The 27,794-nt window shown below is 42.0% G+C and overlaps 2 protein-coding genes across 3 annotated transcripts in view; both read left to right on the top strand.

Moving 5' to 3' along the window:
• Nucleotides 1–27,794, top strand: part of RABGAP1 (RAB GTPase activating protein 1) — a 4,144,188-nt gene that overhangs the window by 2,149,973 nt on the left and 1,966,421 nt on the right. The gene's annotated exons all lie outside the window — the stretch shown is intronic.
• On the top strand, nucleotides 23,695–26,218 carry GPR21 (G protein-coupled receptor 21). Its single transcript, XM_044058461.1, has 2 exons — nucleotides 23,695–23,800; nucleotides 24,279–26,218. The coding sequence occupies exon 2, from the start codon at nucleotides 24,650–24,652 to the stop codon at nucleotides 25,697–25,699; it is 1,050 nt and encodes a 349-aa protein (XP_043914396.1). The 5' UTR covers nucleotides 23,695–23,800; nucleotides 24,279–24,649; the 3' UTR covers nucleotides 25,700–26,218.

Genomic DNA, 27,794 nt, shown 5'->3' with positions numbered 1-27,794 from the left:
TGGGTCAGGGGAGATTATTGTGCCATCATTTGATTTTATGGTAAAGGTGAAAGCGGTAGACCTACGTGTTGGTGAAAATAACAGCATTTTAGTTTTTTGGGGATTTAGGATCAGATGATCAGAAAGCCAGATGTCCTTCAAGGATGCATCTGCAGTCCTTACAAATGGGTTGTCCTGTCGTCAGGCAGCCCTTCGGTCGGCCGGATTCCAAAGTCTGGGTCTGGCCTCGGCTGGTGTCGCACTTCACCCGACGTCATAGCTGCAGTTCTTCGGGTATAAAGGCATCAGCCGACGCCATTTTCCTCAGTCTTTCTTGCCGCGTGGTGCCCGAAGCAGAAGCTGTTCGCAAGTGCCGGTCAGTCAGAACCAGAGATTACTACTACCGAATACTTCTACTACTACCGAAGACTTCTAAAAAGCTAAGTACCCTGTTGGGGACTCTTTCTTGCCTCAGCCGATGTCAGAAAAAGTGAATAACTGTTTAACTTGTGGGAAACAAATACCTCATAAAGATTTCCACTCTTACTGCTTACCTTGTTTAGGCCCAGACCACGACGTAGCAGCTTGTCTAGCCTGTGCTTCTTTTAACTGACTGACGCTTAGACGTCGATCGGAATTTGCTGAGGAGTTTTTCGGCTCCGCTTTTGCTTACATTATGCCGTCGGATCCTCCGACTACGCAAATATCTAAAAAGCGCAAGGAAAAGGACCGACACTCGCGGTCCGCGGTTTCGGCCGAAACCACGGTTAAGCCAACCACGAGTGTCTCGGTTTCGGCTGAAACCGAGCACGCGGTTCTTCCTTCAGCCGAAAGCTTACCTCCTACCGAGGCCTCTTCCAACCTGGTGGAATCGGCTACTGAAATTCCACCTGCTCTTGCAAGTTCCCAGGATCTATCTGATACTATCCCCTTGGATATTTCAACCCCTGCACGTGGAGCTGCTAGGCCACCTGCAACCATGTCGATTAAGGCCTTTGCCAGGGCTAAAGCAGCGAAATCTACTAAAACTGTGCCTGCTAAGACCCCCTCTCACAGGCCTAGCTCTAGTTCACAAATGCTTAGTCTAGCAGAGGATCTCATTTCTTTGATCCGGGGATCCCAACCTCACCCAGACAGGGCCTCTCACCCACCTCCAGAGAAGAGGCCTAGAGCAGAGCCCCCTGAACCAGTTTCTACAGATGACTCCTCTGATGATACTAACCCTCCAGAGGACCCTTTCTCCCCTTATGAAGACTCTGATGCTGAAGAGTCCATTCCTTCTGCCTCTCTGCCTGAGGAATTTTCCTTTGGGGAAACCTTGCATGCTATGAGGGAACAATTTCAGTGGCAGGGACAGGATTTTTCAGACTCTAGAAAAAGGCTTAGAACCTTTCTGCATTTACCACAGCATAAGCCTTTAGCCATCCCTCCAGTTCTTACTGTTGTGGATGATGCATTTAATGATGCTTGTACTGCTCCTGACTCTCTTCCTCCGGCCCCTGCTAAGCCCGATAGGTACTACAGGGTCCCGGACATACATTATCATTTGTATAAGGCTCCTTTTGCAGATCCCGAAACTATCTCCCAGGGACCTAAGGCGGTAGCAGCTACCTCTGCCAAAAACCCCCTCCCCTCTGACAGGGAATCTAGGGCCTTAAAGAGATGGGGTAAAAAAGTTTACACTTCTGCTACTCTTTCAGCTAGGGCCTTGAACTGCCAATTTCACATGATCCAGTATCAAGAATTTATGTTAGACCAATTAACTAAACAGCTGTCCTCAGATGAACCATTAGACAAAAAAATCTGTTCAGGAAATGGTACATAACATTCAGCAGGTCAGTAATCATTCCTTAAAATGCGGCTATGATGCACTGGAGGCTTCCTTTAGATCAGCCATGACTGGCACAGTGATCAGAAGACATGCATGGTTAAAAGAGCAAGCCTTACCAGACCATGTCAAATCAAAGCTACTAGATGCTCCCATGGACAAGATCAATTTGTTTGGCTCTCCTGCACAACAGGTGCTGAAGAAGATGGAAGACAAGGCAAAATCTGTCCAAACAGTCAAAGATTTCTTACAGGTCCAACCTCCAAGGTTTAGCAGGAATTGGCCCTCCAAGAATTGGTCCTTTCCAGACACCTCCAGAGCTCAGAGAGGCAGGAATAGGCGCTCAAGAGGCAGAGGTCAATCCAGAGGTGCCTACAGGGGACGTCAGTGGCAGGCTAACAACCAGCGAAGTACAGCCACGGATACAGCCACCACCACTACTACAGGACAATCACAGTGACTTGGCTCTGGCACCGCCTACCAGGGAACAACTACAAGCACCCTTAGGCGGGAAACTAGCCTTATTTTCAGTGAACTGGCATTACATCACATGAGACAAGTGGATTTTACAGACAATAGACCAAGGTTACAGGTTTCACTTCCATACTCTACCAAGGAAGAGAGGAATGCCAAACCTACCTCCAAATCAAAAGGCAGAAGCTCTAAAACAAATAACTCACTAAGGATGAGAGCTGTAGGAAAGGTACCATCTATGGAGCAAGGACAAGGATTTTACTCCAGGCTCTTCCTGGTACCAAGAAAAGAAAACCAATGGAGACCTATTCTCGACCTGTCCGCTTTAAACACATACCTCATAGTCCCAAAATTCAAAATGCTGACCCTACAGCAACTTCTTCCCATGTTGGGCAAGGAGTCTTGGCTGGTAACTCTAGATCTCAGGGAGGCATACCTGCACGTCCCCATACGACCAAATTGCAGAAGATACCTCAGATTTCTTGCAGGATCAGAGCATTATCAATTCTCAGCATTGCCCTTTGGCTTATCTACTGCGCCCAGAGTGTTCACGAAATGCCTGGCATCAGTAATTGCTCATTGCAGGCTTCAGGGGATCCAAATCTACCCTTACCTGGACGACTGCCTGTTGCAAGCGGACAACAAAAACAAGCTAGCAGAGGACTTGAAAAGGGTCATTTATCTACTGCAAGCCCTGGGATACACAGTCAATATAAAAAAGTCAAGGCTGATACCATCCCAAAGGATAACCTTTTTGGGTGCAGAGCTGGACACATCAAAACAAATGGCATTCCTGACGGTAGAAAAACAGGAGCAACTGCCTCTCTACTTCTTGGCATTAACAAAGCAGAACCAGCTAACAGCAAGAAGAGTCCTGCAAGCCTTGGGTTTCATGGCATCCTGCATAATATTGGTTCCACATGCCAGACTGCATATGAGAAAGTTACAGTGGTACCTAAGGAATTTATGGTCTCAGCACAAGCACAGCCTAGAAACCCAAATTCCAATAATCCCATGCCTGAAGCAAGAATTCCAATGGTGGGCTCAGGCCTGTCAATCGAACAAAGGACTGCCCTTCCACAGCACTCAACCAAGCCAGACCATCACAACGGATGCCTCAGACCTCGGTTGGGGGGCACACATGCTGGACAAGTGCATACAAGGCTTATGGACTCAAGACCAGCTGCACCTGCACATAAATCAAAAGGAAATGCTGGCAGTAAAACTAGCAATTCAGACATTCAGACCATTTCTTCGACAAGGTCAACTGTTGATAAGGACAGACAACACCACAGTTATGTGGTACATCAACAAACAGGGAGGCACACACTCGTACCCTCTATGCCGGATGGCAATGGACCTCTGGAATGTGGCCCTGAGCTTCAACATTCAGTTACAAGCAATTTTTGTGCCAGGAAAAGAAAACATTCTGGCAGACATACTAAGCAGAACTACCACGGATGCCCACGAATGGATGCTGCATCTGGACATCTTCAAAACAATTACAAGAGAATGGGGACTACCAGAAATAGACTTATTTGCATCCCCACGCAATCACCAACTGAAGAAATTCTGCACAAGGACGTACCACCCACTTGCTTGGAAAGTGGACTCCCTATCTTTCAGTTGGAAAAACCTGACAGCATATGCATTCCCACCACTTCCTTTGATGCACAAGGTGCTATTGAAGATCAAAGAGGACCGTCCAAGGATCATCCTGATAGCTCCAGACTGGCCAAGGCAACATTGGTACCCATTACTGAGGAGCATGTCTCGGGAACAAATATGGCCTCTACCCCTAGTTCCCTTACTGTTAACACAGAACAACTACAACACCCTGCATCCAAACCTGAAAACACTGCAGCTGACTGCCTGGAGCATTGCATAACACCAAATAACCCAAACTTAGCCCAAAGGGTTAAATACATTATCTTGGAGGCTCGCAGACCCTCAACAAGAAAAACTTATTCAGCAAAATGGAAAAGATATCACATTTGGAGTACTGCAAAAGGTGAAAATGTGTCACTGGTAAACATAGCCAACATCCTGGAATACTTGGCAGAGCTCTTCCACAACGGCCTGTCCTATTCTTCCATTAAGATTCATGCATCAGCTATTTCAGCAGAATACAACTTGGATCCTCCAGTCTTCTCACATCCTCTGCTCAGGCAGTTTCTGAGAGGAATTAAAAATGTAAAACCACCTAGGAAGCCACCATTGCCAGCATGGGACTTGAACTTTGTGCTAGAAAAGTTAACACTCCCTCCTTTCGAACCAGCAGCAACAGCAGAATTACAATACTTATCATGGAAAACTGCTTTCCTGCTTGCAATCATTTCAGCAAGAAGGGTATCTGAGCTACAGGCATTAATGGCAGTACAGCCCTTCCTGATCTTCCATCAAGATAGAGTGTCCATGAGAACAAATCCTACTTTTATGCCAAAGGTGGTCTCCAGGGTATCTTTAAATCAAGCTATCCACCTACCTACATTCTTCCCCAACCCACAGAACAGGGGAGAAAGACTTTTGCATACCTTGGATGTACATAGACAATTACGCTACTACCTGGACAGGCAGGACCAAGAGCAATAGAAAAACTGACCAGCTACTGGTAGCATATGCAACAGGAATGGAAGGAAAAGCAATTTCAAAACAGGCAATCTCTAAGTGGATAGGAAATTGCATTAGATTTTGTTACTCCTACCATGGAAAGAAAACTCCAGAAAACATCAGGCCTCACTCTACAAGGGCTACAGCCACTACCACAGCTTTTCTACGAGGAGTGGCTACCAAAGACATTTTAGAGGCTGCTACTTGGAGCTCCATGCATACATTCGCCAAGCATTATAATTTACCTTTATACTCCAGATCCCGAGCAGGTTTTGCCACTGCTGTTTTGCAAGGGATCTTAACTACACCATAATCTTATTTCTCCTCCTCCCCCAGTTAGGCTATGGTATTCTACCCATTTGTAAGGACTGCAGATGCATCCTTGAAGGACATAGTACAGTTTTGTACCTACCATAAATGTAGATGTCCGATAGGCATGCATCTGCAGTCAGGATTACCCACCCTCCTTCCCCTCTGTGGTACTCCTAGGGTATTTGCCCATCTTGTAGCTGGCTGGGGGGAATCTATTATGGTGTATTTGTTTGTATATATGTACATGCATGCTTATTTTTTTGTTTGCTCTCTACTATTTGGAACCATTTGCATTTATCCAAATTTAGCCTTCCTAGAGGGCACCTGGCATCTGGGGCAAGAAACACTGAGGAAAATGGCGTCGGCTGATGCCTTTATACCCGAAGAACTGCAGCTATGACGTCGGGTGAAGTGTGACACCAGCCGAGGCCAGACCCAGACTTTGGAATCCGGCCGACCGAAGGGCTGCCTGACGACAGGACAACCCATTTGTAAGGACTGCAGATGCATGCCTATCGGACATCTACATTTATGGTAGGTACAAAACTGTACTTTTTCTATTGTATTAAAGGTGGTCTGGGTAGCTGACCATAACTCTACTGGAGATGTGGCTGAGCAAATCCGTCTTTTTTGCCGCGCGGTGCCCGAAGCAGAAGCAGTTCGCAAGTGCCGGTCGGCCAGCTCCTGAAATTACGAAAATTTGGAAATCGAAGTCTTCTTTAAAGCTAAGTACCCCGTTGGGGAAACTTTTCTTGCCTCAGACCGATGTCAGACAAAGTTAACAATTGTATTTCTTGTGGGAAGCAAATACCGCATAAGGATTTCCATTCCCTCTGTATACCTTGTTTAGGCCCAGACCACGACGTCTTGGGCTGTTGCTTTTGTGCTACTTTCAACAGACGCACTATTAAGCGTCGGGCGGAGTTCGCCCAGCACTTTTTTGGTAAAGCTTTTGATTATAAAATGTCGTCGGAGACTCCGACTACCGTTTTGTCCAAAAAACGCAAGGACAAAGACCGACACGCGAGGTCCGCAGTCTCCACCGACACCACGCCAAAACCGAATACACGTGGTCCGGTTCTCAGCGAGGCGCCTACACAGCCCCTGACTACCGACGGCACTTCTCTGGGGTGTCTTCTGTAACCGAGACCGCAGGTGCCTCGGCCCATACCCTGACTACAGCTACCGAAGCCACTGTGAGTGTTGAGCCTCTTAATGTGGACAGGTCCACTTCCACCCATGGTGTCTTCAGACCCTCATCTTCCTTTTCCATAAAGGCCTTTACTAAGTCCAAATCAACCATGCATCCCAAGAGGCCTGTTGCACAGGGCCCATCTCCAGGTCCCATGCCTAAAAAGCAGATGCTCAAAATGGCTGAGGATTTAATTACTCTTATCAGGGATTCCCAACCCCCTCCGGACAAGAGACCCAGAGTGGAGGAAGATTCTCCCTCTTCTGACCAGGGCTCCATTATTTCAGAGCATTCTGATGAAGAGGAACACTCGTACTCCCCTTTTGAAGATTCTGATGCAGAGCAGTCCATTCCTTCTGTATGTCCCCCAGAGGATTTCTCTTTCGGGGAAACCTTGCATACCTTGAGGGAACACTTCCATTGGGAAGGCCAAGATTTTTCAGATTCCAAGAAAAGACTTTGGGGATTTCTTTTGCTACCTCAGCACAGACCTCTGGCGATTCCTCTTGTCTTGGACATACTAGATGATGTTTACTCGGAGGCTTGCCTTAATCCAGATTCCCTACCTCCTGCCCCAGTCAAGCCTGATAGGTACTACAGAGTTCCTAACTCACACCAATTTCTTTACAAAAGCCATAATGCTGACCCTGAAACCATATCTCAAGGCCCCAAGGGAATGAAGGCCTCTACTGCTAAGAATCCATTACCTTCCGAAAGAGAGTCTAGATCCTTAGAAAGCTGGGGAAAAAAGGTATATACCTCAGCCACCCTAGCCATGAGGGCCTTAAATTGTCAGTTCCATATGCTTAAATATCAGCAGTTTCTGTTATCACAATTAAGGAATAAAATGTCACAACCTGAACAACCAGATTTGAAGGAGTTGCAGGATATGATGCATAGTGCAGAACAAGTGGGTAAACACACCTTACAATGTGGCTATGATGCTCTAGAGGCCTCAAGTAGAGCTGCTGTTACAGGATCAGTCATTCGTAGACATGCCTGGCTTAAGGAACAAACCTTGCCTGATCATGTTAAAGCTAAACTACTAGATGCTCCTTTACAAAAGATGTATTATTTGGTACTAATGCTGAGGAGATACTACGGAAAATGAAAGAAAAAGCTAAATCTATGCAAACTGTCAAAGCTTTTCTACAGTACAACCACCACGTTTTAGCAGAAACTAACCTTCAGAAAACTGGTCCTTTCCAGCCACGGACAAGCCCCAAAGAGGTAGATACAGGCGCACAAGGGGCAGAGGACAAGCTCAAGGATCATATATAGGCAGACAATGGCAAACTCCAGCACCAAGAGGTGGCGAAGACAGTGCACAACAATACAGGAAACAAACCCAATGACTTTCCTCTTTGCATGCCAAGCAAGTGTCAGCTGGCAGCACCCTTGGGAGGAAAGCTGGCATTATTTTCAAAAAATTGGCATATTATCACAACAGACAAATGGATCCTGGACATTATAAACAGAGGCTACAGATTTCATTTTCACACCCTTCCAAAAATGAGGCATGCCGAACCTGCCACACAGTCAAAGGACAGAGGCTCAAATACAAATTTCAAAGCTCATGAACATGAAAGCTATTCAAGAGGTACCTACTCACGAACAACGTCAAGGTTTTTATTCCAGACTATTCCTGGTACCAAGGAAGGGAACCGATTGGAGACCCATTTTGGACTTATCCATCCTAAACACATTTCTACTCGTACCAAAATTCAAGATGCTCACCTTACAGCAGCTTCTTCCCATGCTGGGCAAGGAGTCTTGGCTGGTAACATTGGACCTCAAGGAGGCATACCTGCATGTCCCAATCAGACAAAGCTGCAGAAGATACCTCAGATTTCTTGCAGGTTCAATCCACTATCAATTCTCTGCATTGCCCTTTGGCTTATCTACTGCGCCCAGAGTATTCACGAAATGCCTGGCATCAGTAATTGCCTACTGCAGACTTCAAGAGATACAAATTTACCCTTATTTGGACGACTGCCTGATCCAAGCGGACAGCAAACACATACTTCTGGAACATCTGGCTTATGTAACACGGTTATTGAATTCTCTGGGATACACAGTCAACAAAGACAAATCCAGGCTAACACCATCTCAGAAAATAATTTTCCTGGGTGCCAACTTGGACACAAACACCCAGATGGCCTATCTTACGCCAGAAAAACCGGGGCAACTAACTCAGTACTTCAAAATACTAGCAAACTGTACCAGGCTAACTGCAAGGAAAATCCTGCAGGCACTGGGCTTCATGGCATCTTGCATTCTTCTAATCCCATGTGCAAAGTTGCATATGAGGAAACTTCAGTGGTACCTAAAAAAACCTATGGTCTCAACACAGCCACAGTTTGGAAACAATAATACCACTAATCCCATGTTTGCAAAAGGAATTTCTATGGTGGGCCCAAGCATGCCAAACAAACACAGGTCTACCATTCTGTAAGCCTCAGGCAAATCAAGTCATCACAACAGACGCCTAAGACTATGCCTGGGGGGCACACATGACAGACAGGTGCATTCAGGGCAAATGGTCCCTAAAGGAAAAGCACCTTCACATCAATCAAAAGGAAATGCTAGCAGTGATAAATGCAATTACAGCTTTCAAGGATCTCCTGCATCCAGGGCAATTATTGATAAGAACAGACAACACCACAGTAATGTGGTACATAAACAAACAAGGAGGAACACATTCATACCCCCTGTGCAGGCTGGCCATGTCACGTTGGAACTTGGCTCTAGAATGGCAAATCGAACTTCAAGCACAGTACCTGCCAGGGTTGGAAAACACGCTGGCAGACAATCTAAGCAGAAATATGACAGACCCACACGAATGGAAGTTGCATCCTCAAGTGTTTACAAATATAATCCAAGCGTGGGGAAGGCCAGACATAGATCTCTTTGCCTCCCACAGGAATCATCAATTGACAAAATTCTGCTCAAGGACATTCCATCGAAAGGCCTGGAGAGTGGACGCCCTTTCTTTCAGTTGGGCAGCACGGACAGTTTACGCCTTCCCACGTTTGCCTCTTCTGCCCAAGGTGCTCTTGAAAGCAAGAGCAGACAGACCGAAGATGATACTGATTGCTCCAGACTGGCCAAGACAACACTGGTACCCACTCCTGAGGAGCCTAACACATTCTCCTCCCTGGACCCTACCTCTAATGCCTCTTCTACTGACTCAGCACAGCTACAAAACTCTTCACAGTCAGCTGAAAACACTCAATCTGGCTGCATGGAAAATTCCTTAACACCACAACAGACCCTACTCTCCAAGGAGGTGCAGGATGTCATTTTGGAGGCCAGAAGGCCATCTACTAGAAAGGCTTACTCCGCAAAATGGAAACGGTTTTGCGCTTGGAATGAGAAAAAAGGCCAGGATCCTAGAAAACTGAATTTGCCTCAGATATTACAGTATCTAGCTGAGCTGTTGAACAGTGGACTTTCATTTTCCTCCATCAAAATCCATGCCTCAGCCATTTCTGCAGAATACAACACTGATCCACCCTTATTCTCTCACCCACTCTTAAGACAGTTCCTCAGAGGGGCTAAGAATATAAGACCTCCAAGGAAACAACCAATACCAGCCTGGGATCTTAATTACATTCTAGAAAAATTAACTTTGCCTCCCTTTGAACCAGCTGCCTCAACAGATTTGCTCGTAGGGTTTTGGAACTACATGCCCTCATGGCTGTGCAGCCCTTTCTCACCTTCCATCAGGACAGGGTTTCCCTACGAACCAACCCGTCATTTATGCCTAAGGTAGTATCCAGGGTAGCTTTAAATCAGGCCATACACTTACCTACCTTTTACCCCAATCCTCAAAACAAAGGGGAAAGGCTGCTACATTCCTTAGACATCCATAGACAGCTACATTACTATTTGGACAGAACAAAGCCTTTCAGGAAATCAGAACAACTCTTTGTGTCCTATGCTGTAGGAGCGCAAGGGAAGCCAAGTTCCAAACAGACAATTTCAAAATGGATAGGCCACTGCATACGGTTTTGTTACTCCTTTCATGGTAAATCTGTACCTGCAGGCATCAGATCCCACTCCACAAGGGCCACAGCTACCTCTGCAGCCTTCCTCAGAGGAGTCCCTACCAAAGATATTTTGGAGGCAGCCACTTGGAGTTCTGTGCATACCTTCACTAAAGACTACCACCTACCTTTATACTCCAAAACTAGAGCAGGCTTTGCCACTGCTGTGTTGCAGGGCATTCTGGCTCCTCCCAGTTCCACCTAGTGCCTACCACCCTGTGCGTAGCTTTGGGATTCTACCCATCTGTTATGACTGCAGCTGTATGCACGATGAACATAGTACAGTTTTGTACCTACCATAAATGTAGATGTTCGAGTGCTAATACAGCTGCAGTCCAAGTTTCCCTCCCTCCTTCCCCTCTGGGTACAGACCTAGTGGCTAACTCCTCATCTTACAACTTGATTGGGTTATCCTTCTATGATGTATTTGCTTGCAACTACTGGTTTTTGATTATATTGCAATGCATGATTATATATTATATATATGTATGTATGTATATATATATATATATATATATATATATATATATATATATATATATATATATATATATATATTGCCTTCCTTCTGGGGGCACCTGACATCTGGGGCAAGAAAGACTGAAGAAAATGGCGTCGGCTGTGTCTTATGTACTCCTGTCGCACTGACGTCAAGTGACGACAACCGACGCTGGACCTAGACTTTGGAATTCGGCCGACCGAGGACCCGCCTGACGGCAGGAGAGCCCATCTGTTATGACTGCAGCTGTATTAGCACTCTAACATCTACATTTATGGTAGGTACAAAACTGTACTTTCATGCTGGGGCTTGGGATTGATCATGGTGTGCACGTGAATAAGCCAAGTCGAGAGTACTTACTGAGTGGAATTCCATGGTTGCAAAATCGAGGCATACAGATCATTTCCTGTAATACTGTACTCTTCCTTGTAACATTACTAGGTGAATGTTTTATATGACCTCTGCCTATTTCTTATTAAACACCTTAATATTTCTGTTTTTGAACTAATTGCGTCACTCATGGCAAAAATGGCCCAGCATTTCACATGAAATTAACATTTTAGCGAGATAACATTGCATGAATAGAATGCATTCACTGTCTTGTTCTGAAAGCATCTTAGCTACATATACTGCAGTGCATACCAGTAGTATTTAATTGGAAATGTTGAAAACTCAGTCTGTTACATGGACTGTAAAATAATTGATCTGATGTCAGTTGTCATTCTGTCCTCAACTATTGGGTTCGGATCTGAACTGTCTGATCCAACTTGGCCGTTGCTAAAGCTCTCAGCTACGAAATCTGTTGAGCTTGTCCCTTACCCACAGTGCACCTCCCCCCAAAATACCTCAGATCTCGTTTGCCACTTCTAGCTAACAGATGTGGTCTACCATCTGTCTCGAGCTGTACAACTTAAATATTTTTTGTATTTCTTTTTTTTTTTTTTTCTTCTAAATCATTAATTAGTATTCTCTTAACTTCAGTCTCTCCTTTTACATTGATATGTTTCTAATTTCCTTTCATACTTGGTACTTTTCATATACTATTGTTAGTCTCTCTCCTCCCTTACAACTCTGTCGTAGCCCTTTGCTTACCATTGTTGGTATTCCCTTACTCTCTCTTTCTTGCTAGTTTTAAAAAAATCATCTTTGTGATAACTTGTTTTTCTCTTTATAATAACTCTGACGTTGTTGTCTTTATTCCTTAGTGTTCATTTTGGCTGACAAACCTGCAGGTTTTAAAAAATGTTTTAAGTGTGGGCATAAGTTGCCAGTTTCTGATGCCCATGCTCTTTTTGTTTATTGTGTGGGCCTTCATCATTTACAAGAGAATTGCTCATTAAGCCTTGGCTTCAGTCCTCACATGCTTGTGGAGGACTGAAGCCAGGGCATACTGAGCAATTCAGTCCTTACATGCTTATGGAGTGTAAGAACAAGTTGATATTGAAAGGTGTCATACCTTCATCTTTTGGAGAAGCCATATCCAAGTCATCTAAACCAAGATCATCATCATCAAAATCTTCTTCATCTGACTCTTCAAGAAAGAGAAATCAAAAGGACCCAGGCTTGACCCTGGATCCAAAAAAATTGAGAGTGCAGGAGCGTGCTGCTTCATTGTATTCTGCAAAATCTAAGCAAACTGTCTCAACATTACCAGGTCTGACCCTAGCAAAGTCAGATCAGAAGAAAGTAAAACCGTTTGACCGTACCTTAGTGGATCCGACCATGAGAGAAGTATGAAAATGCCTTTGCTTCCACGCATCAGATACTATGCTCCGTCCTTGGATCCAGTTCCTGACAGGCTCCCATCACTCTTCTTACAAAGACCAACTTCTCCATCTTTACACTCCACTCATTCTTCCAGAAACCTCACAGAAGAAGATGTGGAGAGAGTGGTGAAGGAAGATCCTTTCAGAGCAGGAACAGATTGGTTTTCCTTCGGCACCTACCCATCTGGATCAGGTTATCCGTCCTACCACAACACCTCCCTTACAAATTCCTCCTCTAACACCTTCTGTTGCTTTGGAGTTCCAAGATCCTATTTGTCCAGATCCCTCAGCCATGGAGCTGAGGATTTCCATATCCTTGGATCCAAGATCTTCCCTGAGACCTTCAGTCCAGTCAGATCAGGAGAGCTTTCAGAGCTGGTGTGTGTCTGTCGGATCCTGAGTGCAGCATTCAACTCCAAAGGTTTTGGAGTCATCTCTGGTTTTCAGAATTTCAGCATTAGACAGTTTGGCTCCAGCTTCCATCTCAGCAGTATTGGAGTGGAGAAGGGAGTGAAATCGGAAGGTCATCTTCTCAGATCCAAATCCCTCTTCTGCTCCTTGAAGCTCTGCCTTCGAGACTGTGAATAGAATTTTCTCTGCCTCAAGAGATCTGATGGAAATGTCCCCTTCAGATCATGGACATTCTACCTGCATGTCAAAAAGTCAAGGTCCTCACCACCTTTCTCCACAGGAGCATGCAGTACCAAAGACTCAGGTTCCCTCTCGGGGAATTTTGACTTCCTCTTCAATATCTCCCCAGAGCATCCCACTGAGAAGGTGCCCAGGAAGGTAATGTGTAAGAGGGAGCACTTGTACTCCCCACAGGAGTCCATTTATTTCGATGAAGGTGAAGGGTCTCCACAGTCACCTCCTGAAGATGTCTCATTTGGAGACATCCTAGAAATTCTTAAACAGAGAGGTGGCTGGACCCCCTCCAACCCTATGTTTGAGAAATCTGGTCTCCTGGAGGCCTTCAGTACTGGACCCTCTACCTCCTGAGTGACTCTGCCCACTGCTGAGCTCATTGATATAGTCTCTTGGCAGGAGTGGAAGTAACCTGGCTCCTTAGAACCCACACCTCGAAGACCAGACAGGATAATGGCACCACCTGCTGACAGACAGTTCTGAGGGAAAGGGGTTCCATTTAATGCCATGATCGTAGTGGTGGCCATAAAGAAGGAAAACTCAGAGTTTCACTATCCATCCCACCACCAGGGAGTCGCGAATGATAGTTAGGGAAGTGTGTCTTTGCTACAGCGACCTTTGCTCTAATGTCACTGAACTATTTGGCACACTTTATTAGACTTCAGAGAGATTTGACTAAGGAGTTGTCAAATTATCTCTCAAGAGCTATTTCTGAAAAGGTTCAAGATTCTATCTATCCATTTCTTCTATGAAGTTAGTTTCTAGCATAGCGGAAGGAACCTCAAGAGCAATGGGTTCAGGTATTTCCATGAGGAGAAATGCTTGGACGTGATTGTGTGGTTTTGCAGAGCCATTTAAGTCTACTTTCGTCAGTGCTCCTTTTGACAAAACTACACTCTTTGGCCCTAAAGTGAAGACAACACTGTCCAGGTGTGAAAAGGATGGAAAGACCTTGTCTGCTATGGGTGTACTTTTTTTTGGCTCCCCAAAGATCCGTTTCCAGGAATCAGTGCAGTAGTCGAAAGATGTGGTTCAAAAAAATCTCAAAGTCCTTTACAGGACACATGTGGAGGAGGTTCCCCCTGAGTCATAGGAGGGAACTATTGATAACAATGCCCATGTGGCAGAAGTGGCCTGTTAAACCAGGGTTCATGAGAATCTTCCTTTGACAAACCCTACCAGTGCTCCTGAACAGAAGCCCAACTGTCCACCTTTGGAGACATTTGGGGAGGGTGTTTATCCCTCCACCAGAGAGTCTGGTGAGACTTAAAAGATACTCCGGTGCAGAGGATTATTTCCAGAGGCTGCATAATATTCTTTTTCCTTCCACCTCCAATTCCAAGAAAAATTCTCAATGTTCCACCCAGTCAGAGGGATCAAGCAGTCATTCAAATTCAAAAGCTGCTAGGAATAAAGTCATCCAGGAGGTCCTTCCAGACAAAATAGGATCCAGAACTTACTCAAGGTTCTTTTTAGTGACAAAGAAAATGGGATTGGGGACCAATTTTGGATCTCAGCAGTTTAAACAAGTCAGTTCAGTGAACCAAGTTGCGGATGGTCACGGTTCAGTCCATTCTCTTTTTTCTGTGCAAGGACAACTGAGTGCACTCTAAAGATCTTCAGGATGCCAGTTATATAAAAATGAACAGGTGATCCTGAAAGTACCTGTGCTTCCAGCTGGGAGTCGGTCATTACCACTTCTGAGTACTGCCCTTTGAACTCTCCATAGCCCCAGAATGTTCACCAAATGCATGGCAGTAGTAGCAGCTCATCTCAGACTGCAGGAATTCTGGGTGTTTCTCAGGTGTTTCCCTGCTTGGACAACTGGCTTATTTCCGCTCCGACCAGTCATCAGCTAAAATATGCAAGAGATCAGGTTCTTTAGACTTGCACTCTTTTGAGGATAACCATAAACTACAACAAATCACAACTACAGCCAACATGGACATTGGAATTTATAGGAGCACTTCTTAATACAAAATCTGCCATCACTTCTCTTCCACAGCACAGAGTTCAAACAATAAGGTCTCAAGTCAGAAAGATTATAAGGTACCCCCCTCAGTTTCAGCCCATCTAGTTCTTTTGACTCTAGGCTTGATGGCTGCGGCACTGACTTTAGTTCCACTAGCCAGGTTTTACATGAGGATTCTTCAGTAGATGCTAACTGTAGAATGGTCCGTCCTTTATCAATTGATGTCCTACCAGATTAGAATTACCCAGACATGCAAAAGAGAGATGAATTTGAGGATTCAATCCGACCAGATACTTCAAGACCATCCTTTCATTCCTCAACAGCCCAAGGTCATAGTGACTACGAATGTTTCCCAAATTGGGGGGGTGGGGCATGATTTGGGAAAGACAGTCCAGGGCACTTGGTTCCCCCAGAGAGGCCAATTTCCACATAAATATCCTGGAGATGGGAGCGGTGCTCTTAGTGTTGCAGGTATTTCTAGATGCTCTTCCCCTCTTGGATGATTGCGATATCAGTTGTATGGTACTTCAACAAACAGGGGGGAACCAAATCATACCCACTGTATGGAGAAGCTCTCAAGATCTGGCAGTGGGCAATCTCTTCCAGATGCTTGCTATTAGCAATGCACATTCTGGTGATGTCCAGTGTGATAGCAGACAGACTGAGCAAGTGCATTCTTCTTCCTCACGAGTGGTCCCTGAACGAAACGGTAGCGGACAAGATTTTCCGTCAGTGGGCCCAGGTTTGCTGCAGCCACTTTGCTTCTCCCCTAAACAACAAGTGCAAAAACTACTTTGCCCTAATGCCTTCACAGGGGAAGTCACCGAGGGATGATCTACTCCACAATTGGCACCCCATCCCCACTAGTCTTCTGTATGCTTATCGACCAATTCCAGTGATTCAAAAATTTCTGCAGAAAGCTGCCAGGTCGAAGAGCACAGTAATCCTCATTGCACCCTATTGACCTCGACTCATTTGGTTTCCTTTCCTTTGGCCTCACCCGGTGCAACCACCTTGGAACCTAGATGCAACTCCAGACCTCCTATTTCACCAAACAGGTATGACACATCCAGATATACCAATCCTCAAGCTAATGCTTGGCTTCTCCAATTCCCTTAATAGCCAAACAATCCATGCCCTCTTCACCCATTCACCCTATAATTTTATCTTCTTGTAAACACTTGACAAGAAAAAATGTATTCCAGTAAATGGGAAAGGTTTGTTATTTGGGCACAGTATCACAGCTTTGATCCTTTTTCAGCCCCTATCAATTACATTTTTGAGTTTCTAGCGCACTTATTTCTAAACAGTGATAGTTCTTCAACTGTTAAAGTGTAACTGGTAGCAATTTCCAGTTACCACACTGGATTTAATGGCTCCTCCATAGCTTCTCACAAGTTGAGCAAGGCCTTCTTAAAAGATTCTCTTCTCCTAAGGATTCATTTTAAAGACTCTACCCGTACATGGGATTTAAATTTTATACTGCATTCTCTCTCACACACCTCTTTTGAACCAGCAGCTACATGTGACCTTAAATATCTTACATGAAAGGCAGTTTTCTTGGTTGCCATTACTTCCGCAAGAAGAATTTCTGAGATCCAAGCATTATCCTCTAAACTTAAATACTTAATTTTCAACAAAGTTATATAACCTTGCATACTAATCCATCCTTTCTGCTGAAGGTGGTGTCAGAATCCAATACTAATCAAGCCATTAACTTACTAGTGTTTTTTCTTAAGCTGACCAGCAAAGGAGAGAATATATATTGCATTTATTGGATGTTCATAGATGGTTATGTTTTTATTTGCATAGGATTGAGAACATCAGAAAAGCTAACTAAATGTTCATCTCATCTTCTGAACCAACTTTGGGAAAAACATTTTCTAAGATTACGTTATCAAAGTGGTTGACAAATTGCATTTCCTTCATTTGACTAAATTTTGCATTACTCTTCCACATTTCTTGAAAGCACACTCCACTAGATCTGTGGCGACTTCCATAGTTTTTCAGTCAGGAATGTCCATGAAATGATGTGTGCAGGCAGCAACTTGGGCTACTCCCCATACCTTTGCTACTCATTACAAGTTGGATCTGGTCTCCAGAGGTAGGGCATCATTTGGTCCTATGGTGGTCAGGAATATCCTTCCTCGAGTCCACCCTGGAAACAGCTAGGGACTGTGTCCCAGTAGTTGAGGATAGAATGAAAGTTGATATCATCAGAGAAAGACATTATGTATTCAACATAACTAACATTCCATCTGTGTTGTCCATTTTCATTCTTCAACTTCCCTCTCACCAGGTTTTTTTTTTTTTTTTTATTATTATTATTATTATAATACATATGATTTTTAGGTATGGCTTCTCCGCTAACCTCTTTCATTCTTTACTCTCTACTAAGCAGCAAACAGGATCTGAGTTGTTTGGGGGAGGTGCATTGTGGGTAAGGGAGAAGCTCGAGAGATTCGGTTGCCATGAACTTTAGCAACGGCCAAGTTGGATCTGAACCCAATAGTTGAGAAAGATTGAAAATGGACAACACAGATGGAACATTATGGTGAGTACATAACTTCTTTTTAATGTTTGAGGTAGGGCAATGTGTTATTGGGCATCAATTTGCTCATTGATTTTTTTTTCATAAATGTGCAATTTGGGGGGGGGGGGGGGCTGGTTTCACTATATTGATTAAAGTAAACTCTGAACAAGAACCGTATACAGTTTTGAACAAAATGGGTTGGTTACAGTTGGAAAAATAATTTGACTTTTGACCTGTGCACCACAACAGTGTCATCAGGTGGATTCACTTCATAACACTGAAAGCTCAAAACACTGAAAATGAGAAAACTTCATAGTATAGAAGACCAAAACACTGAAAACACAAGTCATACATATACTGAGTTTAAACAACATAAATCATAGCACTTTCCACCAAGTGTAAGCACAATCTTGGAGTTGATATTTTTAAGTAGCAGGAGGTGTGGGTGGTGCAGGGGGCACTTGGTGGAAAGTGCTGTGATTTATGTTATTTAAATTCAGTACATGTATGATATGTGTTTTCAGTGTTTTGAGTTTGTGTTTTGAAGTTTCAGCATTTTGAGTTTCAGTGGTTTGATATTTCAGTGTTATGAAGTGAATCCCATCAGATACATTGAGCTGAAGCATTTCTCATCTGTTGTTTACTGTTAAACTCAAACCATGTTTTACTTCAGTTGATGACCTTCCAAGTGTATACCTTCAAATTGCAGCCAATAGCATTGCCTGCCATGTCTCAATCCTTATAAGTAAGTCAGTCCAGGAATTCCACATCCCCTCTTACTGGAAAAAGTCATATACTGTCCCTATACACAAAGGAGTAACTTTGTTAGCAGTCTTATCCCCTCTCTCCAAAATACTTGAAAAATGTATTCAAAAACAATTGCTAAACTATCTTTTGCAGGAAGAACTACTGTCCTCCACATGACATGGCTTCCATCCTTCTCATAGTATTAACATGGTCCTTCTAACCTATATAGATACTGTCATTAAAGCTAGAGATAGCAAACTAGTCTCCCCATTATTTCTAAACTTGTCTAAAGCCTTCAGTACAGTTTGTCACAGCAAACTTCTCCTTCAGATGTCCTCATTAGATCTCTGTCTTCCCACCCTTCTGTTGTTCATAGGCTACCTATCCAGTAGGTGTCACTAAAATGGCATCTCCACCCTCTCTCCATAGTTCCCATTCACCACTGGTATACCGCAAGGGTCTCTTGATTTTTGTGATTCCTAAAGGATGGGGGAGACTGTATTGACCTGATGGATAATGATAAGGAACTGCAGTACGAAGTGAGAGTAAAGAAGGCTTATGGTATATTTAGAGAGAAAGCTAGGGTAGAGAAATTGATAGAATTAAGGGGGTGGAGAAGGATTCCTCCTATTTAACATTTTCACCAACACCCAAAGCACATCCAGACATCAGGCTTCCTGAGTACAGTACACAAATGACTCCACACTGATTTACACATTTGACAACGTGGCACACCTCCAGAAAAATATCAGGAAGCTTTAAAAGTAACTGAAACCTGTCTTTGTAATTCACAACTCATGCTCAACCCTTAAAAAATACTTTTCCCCCAAATCTCTCTTCCATGAAAAAAAAATTAAAGTCTCCTCTCTTCATACTACAACCATTGAAGTCCCTTCTCATACTAAGTTATTAGGGACGGTAGTGGATGATGATCTTAAATTCAACCTGCATATACAAAATTGCATAAGAAAAAATAATCAAAAACTATGGATGCTTTATAGAACCCAAAATATTCTCACCATCACAACTAAAGCTACATTTGCCACTACTTATCTCCCCTTACTTTTATATGGTGCTTCCATCCTTAATAACCATCACAAAAATCAAAACTTGAACAATGCTGTAACACATTTGCTAAATTTGGAGTCAGTACCCCATTCAGAACCTACCACTGTACAGCACCAAAAAGCCTAAATTGGTTAGAACTATCCCATCAACTAACATACAGTAGAACCTCTGTAAGTTGACCACCCAAGGGACTGTGCAGCAAACTGGTCAGCATATGGAGGTGGTCAACATAAGGAACTAGGCCTACTGTACTGATACGTACATGTACTTTACTTTCTTGTACAGCTTTTATTAGACAATATCATATATCATACATAATCAAAACGCAGTAAAATCATACATACAGTATCATACAAAATCAATACATTTACTGTTTTCTCATTGTTGTAATCATTCTTTCTGAAGAAAGTCAATCTTGGTCCGTTTCTTAGTCTTATTACAAAGGTAGGTGGAGAAAGCAGTCTCAACTCTGGCTACACCACTCTGCATACCTGGGCATTTTCCCACAGCAAATAACTTCAACTGCGTAATCAGATGCCTTGCATCCTCTTCTTTTGAGGTCTCAGCAATTTGTGTCATCCTCGCATGCTTCTTCCACTTCATCAGCTGCTTCATGCACTTTTACACTGTCTGTACTTCAGTCAGTATTGCTTGGAAAATTGCTTCTGGGTCAGGTTCATTACAGGTTACCACCTCATCATCCATTGCAACAAAACCTTCACAATCTACTCCTTCGAATTTTGCCATGGGAGATGGACTGTCTGATGGGGCCAAAACATCATGATCTTGGGTTGTGACAAATCCAACTTTCTTGAAACACTTGTGTATCATTTCTGGCTGAACTTTATTCCAAGCAGAACTAATACAGAGGATAGCATCCAGAGCATTAACTGATGCAGCAGATAAAGTTCCTTCCACAGGCGGACCACAGGTTTGTGTTTTAGTAATGACCGACTGCAGGAGCTGGGCTTGGTAGTGCATTTTAAATGTTTGATGATGCCTTGGTCAAGAGGTTGGATTTTTAAGGTTGTGTTTGGAGGCAGAAATTTCATTGTCGCATTTGTGAGATTATTCACTTGCGGGTGGCCAGGACATTTGTTTGCTGTCAGTAGAATGGACAGTTTCTTCATTTCTTGGTTGATTCCCCTTACCCACTCCTCAGATAGGGCACCAGTCATCCATATGCATTTGTTTGATCTCCAAGTGACAGGGAGGTCTTTAGAGCTGGGTTCTTGAATGCGTGTGGCTTTGCCGATTTACCAGTCACCAAGGGCTTTAGTTTCTCTCCGGTTAAGCTAGCGCAAACCAAAACTGTGAAACTTCTTTGGAAAGTTTTCCACTTTTATATTTGTCACCCTTCACGGCGAGGCTCCTGTCAGGCATCACCTTGAAAAAGAGTCTGTACTAGTCAGCGTTAAAGATGTCATCTTTGAAGCCTCTGGTGAAGTCCGGGAACTTTTTGATGAACTCTTCCCCAACTTCTACTGGAACTTCACTGGATTCACCACACAAGAGACTGTCTTGTAGATCTCATGTCGCAGTTTAAATTTCTCGAGCCAACCACTTGATGCTTGGAAGTCTGCCACCCCAAATTCCTTTGCAAATTTTTTAGCAACTTCTTGGATCATCAGCCCGGACATTCAGGCGTTAACTGCCCTCATTTGTTTGAACCAGCTTAATGTGGCTTTATTGACTTCATCGAGAGAAGTTTTCCTCCTTTTCTGCTATAGGTCTCCGCTTTCCGTACCATATGTCTCCAAGTACTCATGTTTATGTTTTTGGATGGTGCTAACTGTGGTCTTGCTAACACCAAAATGTTCTGCCGTCTTTATTTGGCTGCTGTTTTCCAGAAAGTGCAGATCAACCTTTTCCTTCATGTCATTTCTTTGAGTTCTTTCCTTTGGGCCATCATGTCTCAATTAACTGTAACATTTTTCAGTAATTATAGGATGTACTTACATTTCAGACCAGTCCTTCACGTTGAAAGAATCTTCAACAACACGTGATAAACAATAGGACATTAGGCTTAATCGAACATGTGGTAATAATAAAACATGAAAAAAGAACTTGTACTAAAGAAAAAATAATACAACAAGGGGGCAAAGGCCACATCTACTTCCCCTTGGTTTAGAGTGGACTCAACTGGTCAAGTTGTAGAGGGTAAATTAATATTGTGTGTCACAGTCCTAAGTGGTCAAGATGCAACTTACAGAGGTGGTCAATATAGAGAGGTCGGTCTTCCATTGAGTACATGTGGTGCATGTCTGGTCAATGAAAGTTAGCTCAACTTGAGATGGTCAATGTAGGGAGGTGGTCAGCTATAGAGGTTTTACTGTACACAGCTTCTTAACACCTGTAAAATTATCCAGAATCTATCTGCTTGTTCAGCTCTTAATAATATTCTACACAACTGTGTTCCTACTCTGTCATTACAGTCCAGTGACCAAAAACGTCTGTCTGTCCACAAACCTATCCAATCTACTGGGCATTGTTTGTACTTGTGCCATGTTGCTAAGGCCTGAAGCTCCTTATTACTGTCCATCAGGTCAATACCCTCCCTCCCATCCTTCAAAACCATTCTGAAAGACTTTCTAGCCAAAAGGTGGCTGTGTTCTTGCTCAGCACCAAGATGGACTGTATCCCTAAATGTGAACAAATACCTGTTCATACCTTACATCTTCTTGCACGTCCTTCTCCAGTCACTTCCTTAACTCTATCATTTTCTCCCACCTAGCCTTCTCTCTAAGTATAACCTAAGCCTGTTTTACTCTCACTTCGTATTGCAGTTCTCGTTTGTTTTATACTAACTTACCTTTAATTTCTGTTTAACTTTGGCTAAAATTTCTCAACTTTTAAATCATTGTCATACAACTTGTATATGTTCATAACCAGTGTTTTCATATTAGGTCTAATTTGGTATAATTATTTAAACTGTATTTGTTTTTTGTATTTTTAAATGCTATAAAATTATTGTTCTTAAAAATGTTTTGTACTTTGGAGCTGTACTCCCCAGGCCTCTAGGGAAATTGGGATCCTACCCGGTCATACTTTCCCAGCAATTAAATGTCAGTAAATGTTGTTGAATGTCAATAAATAAATGGATAAAATTTGTTTAGTACATAAATGTCCATAAATAGTGTCTGTCATATGCAGTTTTGATGTGGTTTATGTGTAGCTCTCAGAATCAATAGTGCAATTAAGAAGAATACTAATTCTGTAGTTAAATTATTTGCTTCTAGTCCAGTAAGATTGATGTTTGTTCACCCTCATTAGCAGATTTCAGATAATGTCTCATTTCTTAGAAAATATTATAATAGGTAGTAGATGCTTGCAAAGGAAAAAACATTTTTTTTGCAAGATTGTGAAATTACTGCATTTCATGTAGTGTCACCTGGGTTTTTTGCCTGTGATTCATACCTCTCAGCTCTCCATGTTTTCACAGAATGTCCAGATTTTTGCCTTATATTTTTGGTGTGTTCCTTGTAAAATTTGTGTTTTTTTGATAGATTGCTGAAGTTCGAAGTCACTAAATTATAACATACATTTGAGTTTCAGACTTCATATCCTTCAGAAAAATTATTGCTAACACAAATCCTGTTATTCTAGCAACTTTCTAAGTTTGTAAGAGCAATATTTAAAATATGTTCCTATTGCTGGGCCTTTGTCTCCCCCACCCCCATTATTTTAGGCTTTGTCCAGATTTATTAATAGGTTGAGAGGTATACTCAGATTGTTCTTAGTTTATTTTTAAATTGAACCTTATTTTCTGCATTAATGTGTTTGCTTAATCCTTTTTTGTCGGTCTATCTATTGAATGGCTATTGACTTATACTTTTGAAGGAAGAGGATGGTAGATATTTGTGAGCACATCCAGTGTTGTGTGTTGCAAGGAAAAAAATCCTTGGTTTTACATTTGTCCTCTAGTGCAGTCATAGACTAATTTCCTTGGCAGGCGATTTAAAGGTTGTGGGGGGAGGGGAGGAGAGCTGCCGGAAGGGGTTCTTTTCATTTCTGCAGTAAACTGGGCTGGGATTCTGAAGGAGCAGGTAGCGATGCACTGAACTCCTTGTTAATGTTTCTCTTTGGAAATTTCATCTTTGCTGTAAAAATTGTTACAAAACAGAAGGTAACAGCAGTTTTTGTTTCTGTAAATGTTAATTTTAAAAGGTATAGACTGAAGCAAAAAAAAAAACAGAAAAATAGGTTGGAATGCTAGCCTGCTAATTAATTATGCTGTCTCATGGAATGCAGCTAATTTTATCATGCTGTTTTGTGATCTGTAGCAAAAAGGAAAGTTGATATCTTTTTATCTGTAATTTATAGCCATTCTTTTGCTGGCTGAGCATTCCTGAGTACATAAACACATACTTCTGCCTGTCAATACGTAGTACGGTATTTTTAGTTCATGTGCACTGAATTGCTTTTAGCATTGTTTCTTTTTGGAAGAGCAAATTACATTTTTATTGCATGGTTTGTACACTGCTAGTTAATTCATTAAGATAGGAACTATTGTTTATTGATTTATTTGTGTACATGTATTTTTCTACTTACTTTAATTTTTGTGGAGTAGTAAAATAAAGTGCTTTTGTGTTTTTTCCTCCCAGCTGTTTGGACCTAGTAATTGATAATGAGTGTTGGTGAAACATACAGTTACTTGCACTAGAAGAGGCTGAAATAGGGACAAGTGATAAGGCTGACTGGCCGGATGTCCTTCACTTTAGTTCATTCTGCCTTATAAACTATAGCAATAAGCATGGTAACTGTCAGATACAGTGCTGTTATCAAATGCAAAGATGAAGGGACTGCATACTTACCGGATTTAAAGAGAACTTGCACTTTAGATAATGTAGAGCAACATCTATGATCCAGTGACCAAGGACTTGTAAACTGCAATAAATACCCAACAACCAGTGACAGCTACCTGGTACTTGCACAGTGATGAATTGAAAGACACCACTTTACTGCAGTCTTCAAGATGAACTCTTCCTTGAATGGGAGTAACAGTAATCATGTTTTTTGTCTCTTGGGAATTGATTATTTATATACAGCCAATTTTTGCATTTTGGAAGTGGTTATAATTATTTTTCTCACCATCCTGATAATTTCAGGTAATCTAATTGTTATTTTTGTGTTTCACTGTGCACCCTTATTGAACCACCATACAACAAGCTACTTTATTCAGACTATGGCATATGCTGACCTTTTCGTTGGGATAACCTGTTTAATTCCTTCACTGTCATTACTACGGTATACAGCAGCTTCCCATGAGTCTATGATCTGCAGGATTTTTGTGTATATTGTGTCTGTTCTGAAGAGCGTCTCCATGACATCTCTAGCTTGCATTAGCGTTGACAGATATATTGCTATTACCAAGCCACTATCGTATAACACATTGGTAACACCATGGAGACTGAGAGTCTGCATTATAATAATTTGGGTTTATTCCTGCTTGGTTTTTCTTCCATCCTTCTTCGGTTGGGGTAAACCGGGGTATCATGGTGACATATTTAAGTGGTGTGCTGATTCTTGGGGTACAAATGCTGATTTTACTTTGTTCATTGTGGTTATGCTTTATGCCCCTGCAACGCTAATAGTTTGTTTCACTTACTTCAACATATTTCGCATCTGTCAACAACACACAAAAGAAATGAATGAGAGACGTGCACGGTTTAGCTCACAGGATGGGGAGTCTACAGAAAGCCAGCCTTCTCCCGACAAGCGTTATGCAATGGTCCTTTTTAGAATTACAAGCGTCTTTTACATTCTTTGGTTACCGTATATAATTTATTTCTTGCTGGAGAGTTCTAAAGTGTACAATAATGCTTTTGCATCATTCCTCACTACCTGGCTTGCCATTAGCAACAGCTTCTGTAACTGTGTTATTTACAGCTTGTCCAACACTGTCTTTCAGAAGGGGCTGAAACGCCTTTCAGAGGCCATTTGTTCTTCTTGTGCCCGACACATTGAAAGTAAGAACCCTTCAGTCCCTGGAAGCAAAAGGCCTTCTAATGGCTTTAATGTGTGAGAAGCATTTAATTTATTATTGTGACAGCTAACAAATATAATTACAGTTCAATAAAGATTTAACATTTGGGATGGAAATATACAGATGGCATGCACTGAAACTGTTCTAGTTTTGTAAAAGAGGACATCTTCTTGAAAGAATTGCCTTCATTTTGTAAGCTGAGAAAGCAATTTTGAGTCTGAAAAGGCTTACTACTAAGTGTGACTTACTGTTTAAAGCATATTTCTGGTTTATTGTGGCAACACTCTTCTTTGTGCTTCTGCAAATGGATTTGCAGTTTTGGCTTCATTCAGCAAAAAATATCAATTTGGTACCCGATTTCCATACTGGATACTAGAAGTTGCTATCTATCTGTCCTCACAGGAATGTATGATGTTTTATGCAATAGATTGTCATGGTTTTGTCTGGCTTACTTCAGGCCTTCCTCCTTCATCTACATCACTTCATCATCTTCAAAACCTTATTATTTATTTGGAGGATTTCTTTGTTTATATCTAATAAACTTTATTTATAAATTGATTCTCAGGTGCCAAATATTTCTTCTTACATTTGTTTTGTACAGACTAGGTGCTGTGAAAGGTAAGTGATTTAAACAAACATACTAAAGTATGTAATGTGTTATGAATTGCAGCAGAGTAATAAATTACTGTTTAGATTTTGGGAACTGTAATAGCTTTTATGTTACATTTTTGAAAGGTACGAGACTAGTTATGCTTGTCTGATTTATAATGCCACGCTGGTAAGCACATTTCTTCTTTAATTCTGCTGCTCACATAACATTTTAAAGTGAGACATGTCAAAACATAGCTCTCAGCAGTTAAAAGTCACAATTCTTGTCTTAGAAATGTAAACATCATTGCAGTTATTGAATGCTAAAGCCATATCTGTATGTAGTTGACAAGTTAGTACCCCCCTTTCAGACAGTTGCATAGATGAATCTTTAAGTAGCACCCTTGGGGGTCACTGGTGCATAGCATGACAGTAAGATTCCCTGAACTGTAATCCCAAATTTTGGAACACATCAGTTAAGACATCTATACTTTCCATGGCAGTGTTATATTAAGGGTTTGTTTTAGTAGTAATGTACTGTTGACTTCTTTTGGTTGTATAATTAATGCTTCTCGAAGATAGTAGTTGTTCTTCATTGATCACATGTATTGGTTAACAATGGTAGAAATCGTGCACTTTAAAATGTTTTGCTGAGTTGAAACTTGACATTAGCAGGCACAGAGGTTTATAAATTAGTACTACTATTTTTACCAGTTAAATGTATATTCAGATGAAAAAGATGGATTTATATGAGAGAAACCACTTGACTCATAATAGAAAATACATTATTAAAAATCATATCACAGAATGTTTTCCAGTGTCAGAATAATGAACTTTTGCCTCCTTGTCAGTCATGCTCAGAAGGACATTGTAATATTTACTATAGGTCATTGCAGTTTGCAGTAGTACTAATTTTAGGCCAGTTTTAATCTGTATTGCCTTGCATTTAAAAAAGACAAAAGAGACCCACAGAGTAAAAAAAAATGTCCCAACCAAGCCAGTTATGTAATCATTTGATAAAAGAAAGGGCTAAAAAATAAGTGAAGCATTGCCTTTTGGGTGAAGGAGGGTAAAACTCTTTGTGGTGCTGAAACAAATTTATATCTTTGCTATAATTCTGAAGGGCAGTTTTGGCCTGAATTCGTTAATAATTTTTTCCAAATTTGATATTTCTATGAAATCAAGCAACTGAAATCTTTAAGATCTATTCACATAAGCAGTTTTGATTTTGTTCACCTTGCAGATGCATGCCTTTTTATCAGTAGACCTTAAATGACCTTGATACATCAGTAACTATTGACTTATTTTGTTATTCCAGACAATGCAGTTATGTATCAAGAAGAGCATTCAGGATGAGCTGTTGAAAGCTTGTATTGACTGTAAATAACTATTTTATATTTTTCTGAGATTTTAAATTGGATCTGGTGAAAGCTGTTTTATGAACCTAATTGTGATCCATTTAGACACTTGGGTAGAGAGAACCCAGTTACTTAAATTTGAGGAACTAAAGAAATAGTAAGTGACGGTTTATTATGATGCATATTTA

This window comes from Protopterus annectens, chromosome 16.part0 (genome assembly GCF_019279795.1).
Source record: "Protopterus annectens isolate FY-2018-M chromosome 16.part0, PAN1.0, whole genome shotgun sequence".
In the NCBI taxonomy this organism is placed as follows: Eukaryota; Metazoa; Chordata; order Ceratodontiformes; family Protopteridae; genus Protopterus; species Protopterus annectens.
This window is presented reverse-complemented; position numbering and strand designations above follow the sequence as displayed.

Bases quoted from the DNA above. Each gene is read 5' to 3' on its own strand.
- GPR21 (XM_044058461.1), top strand. From the start codon at position 24,650: ATGAACTCTTCCTTGAATGGGAGTAACAGTAATCATGTTTTTTGTCTC.